Raw genomic sequence first — 10,562 nt, 5'->3', positions numbered from 1 at the left:
CGGCCCGGGGCAGCGGGGCCTGGCCCGGCCCACCGGCATCATCGCTGGTCACTAGTCCGTGTCCTTAGCACTGGGACTAGTCCTAGAGGGGTATTATTGCTACTGTTGTTAGCATTGACATTAGTATTAGCTGGTTTTCCTTGTCGCTAGCATTGTTGCTGCTTGTGCTAGGATTACTGTTATGATCACCGCTGTTGTTATTATCGTTATTGTCATTATTATTACGATTACCACCACCATCGTCATCATTGTTACTATCACTGTCATCATTATTAGTATTATCACGATCGTCATTATTATTACCATTATCACCATCATTATTATCACTATCGTCATTACTATTATTATTACCATTATCACCATCATTATTACTATCCCTATCGTCATGACTATTATTATTAGCATTATCCCCGCCACTATTATCACTATCATCATTAGTATTACTGCCGTTATCACCATCATTATTATCACTATCGTCATCATTGTTATTATTACCATTATCATCATCACTGTCGTCATTATTATTATCATCGTTATCGTCATTAGTATTACCAAGATTATCATTATTATTATCATTATCATCGTTATTATTCTCGCCATTATTACTATCATCATTTTCATTATCATCATTATTATTATCGTCATTATTATTATTATCATTATCGTCACTATTATTACCATTATCACTATCGTCATTATCATGTTTATTATCGTCATTATTATTACCATCGTTATCATCGTTATCATTCTTATTCTTATTATCGTCGTTATTACCATTATTATTATCGTTGTCATCGTCGTTGTTGTTATCATCGTTGTTATTATTTCCATGATTATTATCGTCATTATAATTGTTGTTATTGTCGTCATCATTATTACCCTCACTAGTGGTGATACTGAAGACGATAATAGCAATAAGAGCAGCAGCAAGAACGAGGAGCACGGAAGGCAGGGGCACAGCCTCTCTGAATGGGGGCTCCCCTTATTCTCATTATTTATTATTGCCAGTAGTATGGTATTAACAGCATGAGGACAGAAGAACTGTCACCTACTAGGTGGGCCCCTGGGGCCCAGGATGCCTTGCATGCTGTGCCCCACAGGGCAGAGAGAGGAGGCTGAAAGGGAGAGTGGAGTGGGTATGACCGGGATCTTTTTTTTCAGTGTTCCTCGTAAGAACATCAGTGCCATTTGCCGGGGCAGCCATAGACCCATCTTGCCCAAGTCGCTTGTGCCACACAGGGTTGGAGAGTGGAGGCTGAAAGGGAGCAAGACCAGGATGTTTTCCCCCTGTTCCTCTCTCCCTTGCAGCCTCCAGCATTTTCGGCTGCAGGAAGTTGCGATCCAGAGGCTGTGCCCCTAACTTCACTGCTCCTTCTTCTTGTTCTTATTATGGTCATCCGCACCATCCTCCTCCTCATTATTATTCCGGCTACTATTGCTGGTGGTGGGGTGTTGCTGGTGACGATCGCCACAATAATCATGGCAAGAATGACAATTTACCTGTCCCTTCCCAGGGGGCTGGGACTGTCACATCACTAGTGCTGGAGTTCAAACCCCGACCCCGACCCCCCGCCGGGTCCCCGCGAGCTGGCTAGGCGGGGCCCCCTCTGCAGGGGCACATCCTACGGACGGGGAGGCAGCAAGCACTTTCTCGCGTGGCCGTGGCTCCTCGCGGTGATGCTCAGGGTAATAAATCACCGGCTGTAATTTACGACCTAATTCCTAGCCTTCGCCAGCCGCTTCAGCAGAAGAGACTGGCTTATTTCCCCGGCTTGGGGAAACCGGCTTGGGGAGTGGTAAAAAAAAACACAACAAACCCCAACCAACCCAGGGAATCTCCAGGGGATTTATAAGAAAGCAAATATGAAGTGGATCGTTTATAAACACGGATCTTAAACCCCCCCACAAACACAGTGATTTTCTCCTCCTCCTCATCGAGTATCCGTTAAATCTCTTTTTTATTTCTTTTGCTTCTCCCCCGTATCACAAGAACCGGATCGCATCGGGCTTGGATGCCTTCCCCAGCAAGGCTAGCCAGCCCTTAGCAAAACAAGGCCAGGGTGGAAATACAGACAGACCCGGGGGGTGGCATGGGTCCCCCCTGCTCTAGCTTCCCTTTACAGTGCTCGTTTTCCTGAAATCGCAGCATCCGAGCCGGTGAGCGGAGGAGGAGGGCTCAGCTTTGCGGCGTTTGATTGTGTTTCAGGTGGTCACAAGAATAACTTTGCCATTTTTTTACGAGCATGATGATGATGATAATGATTTTAATTCTCTCTCGCCTCTCCCCCTCTCCACCCCCAGCATATAAATAAATAAATAAATGCAACGGGACGTGCCTTTCACAAGAAAATTGAATCGTATCTCCTTGCAGCCTCGCAGAGCACCCACCATCTGTCATGCAGACAGCAATACAAACCCAGGAACTTAGATACGGACATGCCGGCATGTAATAAAACAATACACCAGGCAGCTACTGAGTAACCTTGGACAGATATGCCTGGGTGTGTGTGTGTGCATATCTGTGTGTGTGTCTTTGTACGTATATCTGTGTGTGTCTTTGTGTGTGCATCTGTGTGTATCTCTGTGTGTATCTGTGTGTGTATCTGTGCATTTGGGTGTATCTGAGATATGTGTGTATACCTCTCTGTTTATCTGTGTGTAAATGTGTGTGTCTCTCTCTGTGTATCTGTGTGTATCTTTGTGTGTGCATCTGTGTGTGTATCTCTACCTGTGCGTGTATCTGAGTGTGTACCTGTGTGTATACCTCTGTCTATCTGTATGTATCTTTGTGTGCATCTGTATGTGTATCTTTGTGTGTATCTCTGAGTGTGCATCAGTGTGTAATATCTGTGTATTTGAGTGTGTATCAATGTGGCAAGGTTTGTGTGTTTGTGTGTATATCTATCTGTGTATATACCCATCTGTGAGTGTGTGTGTGTGTATGTGTGTCTGGATGTATATCTGTGCATACATCTGCGTGTGTATCCGTATGTGTACCTCTATGTGTGTATATTTGTGTGTGTGTCTCTGTGGATATCTTCCTGAATATCTCTGTGGGTGTGCATTTGTGTGCATATCTGTGTGTGTGTGTATATATAGCTGTGTGTATATCTATCCGTGTGTATCTGTGCGCGTATCTCTGTGTGTAGATACATCCGTGCGTGTGTGTATCTGTGTGGGTATCTTTATGCCAGTCTGTGTGTATATCTATCTGTGTGCATCTGTGTGCGTGTGTCCGGGGTGGAGGGAGTGGGGTGTGCAAAACAAACCCCAAAACAACCCCCCCAAAAACAACGCCCAGAAAGGAAGAGCACAAGCGATCCGAGGAGAAGTTGGGGCCGGGGAGAAGGAAACGAGGGCAAGGCAGAAATGCCCCGCAGGCCCGCGGGGCGGGGAGCTGGGGCCGGAGACCCCTCGGACGCCTCGTCCCCGCGGTGCAGCAGGGCGGGCGGGGGAGGAGGGCAGCGGGCAGGGCCAACACATGGGATGGGAAGGGGGTGGCAAGAAAAGCAAGACCAAGAAAAACCAGCGGCCCCGAGCCGCGGGCCCCGCAAGCAGCAGCGAGAGCCCGAGCGGCCGCGCTGCGCCGCGGGCCGGCCCCCGCTCCGGGCACGGGACAAAGTTGCTCTAAAGCTTTGCCCGGCCTGGGCGGGGGGGCTGGAGGGGCTTGATCGCTCTTTCCCCGTCGGGTGCAGCTCGTGGCGGGGACCCCCTTGCGTGGGCAGCACTAATGATTGCGGATGCCTCATTCCCTCGGAAACCTCCGGGATGATGCAGTCGGGGACGGTCCCGCTCGGAGCAGGGGGTGGGCCTAGAGGAGCTCCCGAGGTCCCGCATTTTCTGTGACATCGAGGAAGTGGCTCCCACCTGCCCAAGAAAGGCGGCTTACCTGGGCGGACTCCTTGCAACAAGCGGCGGCGAAGCCCCCTGGCCCCCACGGCGCCTCTGTCCCCCTTCAAGCCAAGCACATGCGAGACGAAGGAGAAGGAGAAGGAGAAGGCGAAGCTAAGCGGGCAGCGCGGCGGCGCAGGCGGCTCTCATCCCCCGCCTCGGCCTGGCAGCTCCGGGCGGCGATGCGGGGTGCGGGGCCGGCTCTAGGAAGCGAAGTTACTTAGGCTGGATGCGAAGGACGTGTCTCCATCCCAGGCGGCCCCCGGAGGCGAGCGGCTCGGCTGGGCCCGGGGGAAGGGAGCCGTGCTGGACAGCGCTCGGGAGAAATAACAAAAGAGACGCCGAGATCAAACGCGGCCGAGCGCTCCGGCCCCCCGTGCCCCCTGCTCCCCACGCCGGAGCCGGGCAGGGGCTGGGGGGCGAGTCCCAGCGCTCGTGGTGCTCCTCGCCTGGCCCCCTCCGAGGTGCCGATGCCACGCAGGGGCTCGGATGCGACGGTGCTCACAAGTGCGGTTTTGTCGGGCACGGATCGGCTTTGTTCGGCGGCTGCCTCCGCTGCTCTCAGGCGCGCACCATGCCGGAGGAGCGCAGCCTTCCCCCCGTCTTCTTGCTGCGTGGGGCTCTCCTTCCTGGCATGGAGAGGTGGGGGGAGAGAAAGATCGGGCTGAGTTTGGCTTCCCAGTCCTTCAAAACTGGGGTGGGGTGGGGTGGGGTGGAGGGGGGGAGAATAGACCTCCCCTTTCCTGCGCTCCCACTGCTGCTTTATCTCTGGTATCAAATAATAATAATAATATTGCCAGTGGCTGGAAATGCTGCGAGAGATAACAGAGCTGGGAAAGTGGGAGTCCCTTGTAGTGGCAGCGAAGCAGGGGGAGGTGGAGAAGGTGGCAGAGGGGGCTGGACAGACAGAGAGACAAGATGCTCTCCTGGTACCCAAGGATTTCGCCTGGAGACAGTGGAGGAGATAAAGGCTTTAGAGAAAAGGGGGTTGGCTCCCCCCCCCCCCCTTCAATTGATATTTAATGGGAAATCCTATTGGACAGAAACCTGGACATGAGTCACTTAATTGGACTTGACATCTGTCACAGTGTGGGAGTTTTCACAGCCCAAATATTTTCAGCAGATCAGATTCTCACTGAATCTGTGCCACAAATTATAACAGGCGAAAGCAGCCCTGATACAAACCTTAGCCTCTGGATATACAGGCTCCAGCCATGCTCGCTCCCTCTCTTCCCAAAATATCGGACACCCACTGATGTAGAAAACCACCGCTGGCAGTTTGCATGCAGGCGAGAATGTGCACTGACAACAGCCAGCTGCAGCACACAGGCATGTGGGGAGTCTTGGCCCTTGTACTTAATGTGGCCATTTAGTGGCGCACAGCCCACCTAGCATGAGCCCCCACCTGGGCTGCCATGGGTGAGGGGGTAGTGAAGGCCTCCAAGGCTAAACAAAGCCACAGAGAATGATGTAGAAAAAGGCTGCAGGGCCCCAGGCAGGACCAGTGTCTCCTAGAGAGGCAAGAACTGGGTTTCCCACTGCTGGGCCAGAACAGAGACAATGGGGCCATGTCACTAATGTTGGTCCAAGCAGGGATGGACCAAGGACTTCTTCCCACAAAGCATCCCTTCCTGTCCAGCGGTGAAGTCATGCCCTTCATCAGCACTTCTCCACTCTCTCTGACGTGCCTCCTCCTGGTCAGTGGCTTCCATCCAGTCCTGACCCCCACCCTCTAGAGAGTAAGGCTATGGCCACTTCTCCCTGTAACAGCAGCCTCATTCCTGCGGGACTGCCTGTTGCCAGGCCCCCTGGTTGACTTTGTCCCTAGCAAGAATTGCTATGCCTGCCACCTGCAGCAGAGAGTGGCTCTGTGGTAATGGGGAGCCAGGACTTGAGGGCTTTATGCCTGACTCTACTGCTGTGTGGCCTCAAGGCCAGTCCTTTCCTCTCCCTGCCTATCAGTATGTCTGTAATAATACTGCACAGGGCTGCTGGGAGACTGTTCCTCCATAGTGGGAGAGCACTTGCCCAGTTCTGAGGCATCAGATCAGTAACAAAGGTGAGGAGTGCCAAGTGAACAACCTCAGAGCAGGGAAAGGTAACTAACACTACTAAAGCAGTAGGATAATAATCATTTTTATTTAGTAAAGTACCATAAAGTTCTACAAAATGCAGGTAGTTCTGGACCCCAAAGGGAAATGACTAGCATTTCCTATTTTGTTCATTTTTTGAAAAAGTTCTTATTAGTGCTGTTAATAGTAGTAGTAAAAATAACTATGTAATAACAATTATTATTATTGTTAACCTTTGCCACAATAAAACCTTACTAGTTGACAAAGCAGCAACAACAATAGAATGATCACCAACATTATTTTGAGCCAAGTTTCATTGTGACAAAGTGTATTATTTGTATTAATATTAACAATAATACTAAATATACTAATACTATTATACTAGTATACTGGTATTAATAATTCTACATAAATCATGCTAATGCTGCTAATAATGTTAATAATAATCATGTTTATAATGCTGATAACAATAATAGGACTAATGTTAATAATAATGAGAATAATAATAATTTAACCCTACTACTTTCCAGCTCCATGGAGCTCTGGAACTGGTCCTTAGCTTCATAGTTCCTTTGGAGACACACTGTTAAGGTTACAGCTGCCATGGGATATTCTTTTGAAGGAGGGATATCCACTGTGAAAGGAAGGTTTCAGGAATGTAAAGGAGGTGAGACTCTCCACAGCGTATTTCCCCCAAGTCATGATCTCAAGCTCCCGCTCCTTTCTTGGCCCTCCAGGTGCCTCTTCCATCACACCGATCTGAGCATGGGAGACCGTCTCCAGAATCTGAGGAGAAGGGGAGATGTCATTACCAAGAGGAACTACACATGTACTTACCTCCACTCACAGAGCTCAGGGCATGATTGACCCCCAGAACATTAGGAATGGGACTCCCAATATTAGGAACTTGCACCTGGAAACAGGGAAAAACAAAATACCGCACATCTCCACTTCAGAGCTGCAGCTGCACTGCAACAGCCTCCATTCATGCCTGCTCATAGGCACTCTGCAAACACCAGACTCCAAGCTTCAGGCTCTAGGCTCCATGTATAGGGAAGAAGCAAAGCTGTCCTCTATGGGCTTGCCTCCTCCCATTGCAAGCAGGTGTATTGGCACATGATAACACTGGGCTTGTCTACATGTTCATTAATGCACCTTTGCTACTTCACATCAAATTTAGTACCTCTAATATGAGGCACTAGATCAGGGGCAGGCAATTATTTTGGGTGGAGGGCCGCTTACCCAGGTTTGGCAAGCTGTCAAGGGCCTTATGGATAGACCTGCCCCTTGACAGGTGCCCTGCCCCGTGGTCACCATCTTGGGACCAATGTCCCAGATCCAGTGCTGGCAGGACCCAGAGCAGGGTGCAGGCTGGCAGGGGTCGGTGGAGCCAGGCTGGGCTGCACCAGCAGGGAGAGGGGGGGAGCTGGCCCGCCTCCATAGATCCCCTGCCGGCCAGGACCCTGTACCAGTGTGGGCCTCATGCTTCCACTGGCTCCCGCATCTGCTCAATCCCAGTGCCCCCTCAGCCCTGCAGTACAGGCGGGGGCCAGCGCACTGGCAGAGCTGGTGCTGAGTGTGTGGGAAAATCAGCCCCTCCCCTGCCCGGTGGATGGCACTCCCTGCTGCTGCAGCAGCAGCAAACACTGCCCAGTGTGGCAAGCAGTGGGGCTGCTTCCCTTCATGCAGAGCAGCTGCTGCCACCACAGTGCAGCCAGTGGGGGAGCCCGAAGTAGGCGCAGGGCCCAGGCTGGCAGCAGGGACAGGTTACAAGCTGGTGCTGAGTGCAGAGAAAAGTGGCCCCTCCGTTGCACTCATGGCTGGCGCCCCTTGCTGCAGCTACTTGCAGCCCTCTTAGGGCTACCTGTGCCTGTTCAGCACAGCCCCCTGTGGGCTGTGAGTGGCTGAAGCAGGGAGCGTCGACCATAGGGTGGGGGAGGGGCTGCTTTTCCCAGTGCTCAGCACCAGTTTGTTCCCTGCCCACGGTCCTCCCCTGACCTTTCTCAACCCCCCTTCCGCCCGTGAATTTCCCATGCCGGTGCAGCAATGAGGAGCCACATAGTCCTAGGCCAGAAGCCCCTGCTACAAAGGGGCTTCTGGCTGGGGCAGGGCCAGGCAAACCCTGCTGTTGGAGGAGCCCGGCAGGACTTCTCCTGGCTCTTACTGCCCCTGGCTCCTGTCATCTTTGACAGGAACCAAGGACAGATAAATAATTAATTTTCTAAATATTTTTAGGGGTACCGCAAGCTGGATAGAATGGTCTAGTGGGCTGGATGCGGCCTGCGGGCCGTATTTTGCCCACCCCTGCACTAGATAATGGCACAGTATCTGTGCTAATGCACAGTATCAAAGGCTAACTTTTTTTATGATGCTTAATGCGCAATAGATTAATTCTACTACACATACGTGCATTAGCGTGGTTTTTGCCATGACGTGCTAATGTGCAGTAGAAAAGTCCACTGCACATTAAGGCAAGTCATGTAGATGCACCCACTGATCCCATAACTTACTTCTCTTTGCCTCAAGGATTCAAGGGTGTGAGGAGAATTCCGTATAGCATAGCAAGTTCCTCATCTCCACAAGACTACAAAGGGAGGAGTATCCATTCTTTGGAGGTACTCTTCCAGACTTTTGCTCATCCCAGCTTGAGCTGAGCTGGGGGAGCTTGGCTGTCTGCGTGTGGGAATGTAGGAGCTGCAGGGTTCCTTCCTATAAATATTCAGGTGGAAGAAGCAGAGCTGATTACTTGGAGACTGAAGTCCTCTATATGCTCTCAGAACAGGCATGAGTGGTAGGGCAAACTCCCCCTCTGCAAACTCCAGCAGAAGCTAGGACTGCTGGAGTAACCAGATGAACCCAGGTAGCCTATCAAGGATCAGTCTCCACATCCAGCAGGGGACCAAAGGAAAGCATGGGCAGCTGGAGAAGACCTCTGTCACTGAGGGCAGCTTTGGGTTGGAAGCTGGGAGAGAGAGAGAGGAGCTGCGTACTGCAGAGTGAAAGGGGACCTTAAGGAGGGGACCATAGCGGTAAGCCCAGAAGATGGAGAGGGAGGAAGTAGCCAGTCGCCATTGTCTTGAAAGCTGCTGCAAAAATAAACTGGGCTGGTGTTCACTGGAATGGGACCTTGAATACATATTGCCTGCTGGGAAAGGAAGACCATGTTATTAGGAAACAGAGCAGGATATATGCCAAAAGACAGTGAAGTGGCACGTGGATGAAAGGCAGGGGCAATATATTGGACTCAGCAGCTAATTGGAGCATGGTACAAATGGTGTGGTCTCTCTAGTTCAATGGAGAGAGATGGACAGTTAAAGAGAGGGAAGAATCCCTGAGACGTGGCCTTAGAGAGGGCTGTTTCTAGGAAAGGATGGAGAGTCTTCAGAGCCCAAACACCCCTTGAGGTTCCTGCAGAGATGGCCGACAAAGAGACCGATTGTAGAGCTTTTTGTGAGGGCAGATCTTGTGCGGTGCTTTGCTGCTAGGGAATGGGCTGCACCCAACTACCTAGTTCAGATCTTGTTTAGTTTGTGTACGACACCCATCAGTATTCTGTGGGGGCAGGCAATTATGGGATTAATGCTTTCATATAAACAAAAGGCAAGCTGAGAACTCCTCTGCCCTCAGAAATGGCTTTTACCACTCAAACAATGATGAGTGAGGCTTGCACTCCACCCGAAGGCTCAGCGAACCCTGGCATGGCTGAACTTAAACATCAAGTAACTGCAGCTGGAAGGAATATTTTTGGCAATGTTTTACTTGGCTAGAGCTGAAAGAGTTAATTGTCAAAGAGAATAGGGCTCCCTTGCACTCCATAGACTAGTGGTTAAGGCCCAGCTTGGGGAAAATGGAGATCCAGGTTCAAGTGCCAGCTGCTTCTGAATCAGTGATCTGGGATGAAAAAACCCCCTTCTTTTAGACTGGATAGAGCAGGGGTTTGAACCTGTTATAGACACACAGACTCTTTTCATGGATGGTCTAACACCTCCTCCTGAATGAAAAATCAAATTTTTTTCTCAGTTAGGAAGCAAATATTTTGACACAATTCTGCTTCTGCAAAACTGTTGGAAAGGATTTGGTTTTGTTCCAATGTGGAATGAAAACACATTTTGAAATCTGGGAAGCACTGAGAGACAGAATGGTCTCAACACTAGACATACCCCTGAGAGCTAGGTCTCCTCCGCTTACAATATTCTGACCTCCAGCCCTCAAGAGCTCATGTTTGGGGCTGTCAGCCAAGAACTCCTATTTGGATGGTTCATAAAAAAACAGTGACTTCTAAGGCAGGCAAGATCCATACCCTATACAGTTTCACAGATCAGAACCATCTGTGAATTGTGCCCAGAAATAAGCTAATAGTCAGCCTAGCCTATGGAGCACTGCTATGTGCTTAATTGTATTAAAAAGTTGCTATCATCTATACTACTAGCACTTCCGAATTACCTTTAAGAGTAGCCAGGCTCAAGCAGGGGCAGATCTAGGGGTGAAGGAGTTAAGGGTTCAGTCACATGGCCCTTTAATTCCTAGTCCACTAAAGGTTTCAAACAAACTGCCTAGCAGAGACAACTGCACTTCTATTCGGGTGGAGCTGAAGGAGTC

At 50.4% G+C, this 10,562-nt stretch overlaps 1 protein-coding gene across 1 annotated transcript in view; it reads right to left on the bottom strand.

Moving 5' to 3' along the window:
* The window catches only part of NHLH2 (nescient helix-loop-helix 2), an 855-nt gene extending 816 nt beyond the window's left edge, over nt 1-39 (bottom strand). Inside the window, exon 1 of the mRNA XM_019548537.1 lies at nt 20-39. Within this exon, the coding sequence (XP_019404082.1) occupies nt 20-39 (20 nt within the window). The remainder of the gene's footprint in view (nt 1-19) is intronic.
* Between the last annotated feature and the right edge of the window lie 10,523 nt (nt 40-10,562).

Source organism: Crocodylus porosus, unplaced genomic scaffold, assembly GCF_001723895.1.
Source record: "Crocodylus porosus isolate Cpor-Errol unplaced genomic scaffold, CroPor_comp1, whole genome shotgun sequence".
Classification (NCBI taxonomy): Eukaryota; Metazoa; Chordata; order Crocodylia; family Crocodylidae; genus Crocodylus; species Crocodylus porosus.
Note: the sequence above shows the minus strand (reverse complement) of the source record. Positions and strands in the feature narration are given on the sequence as shown.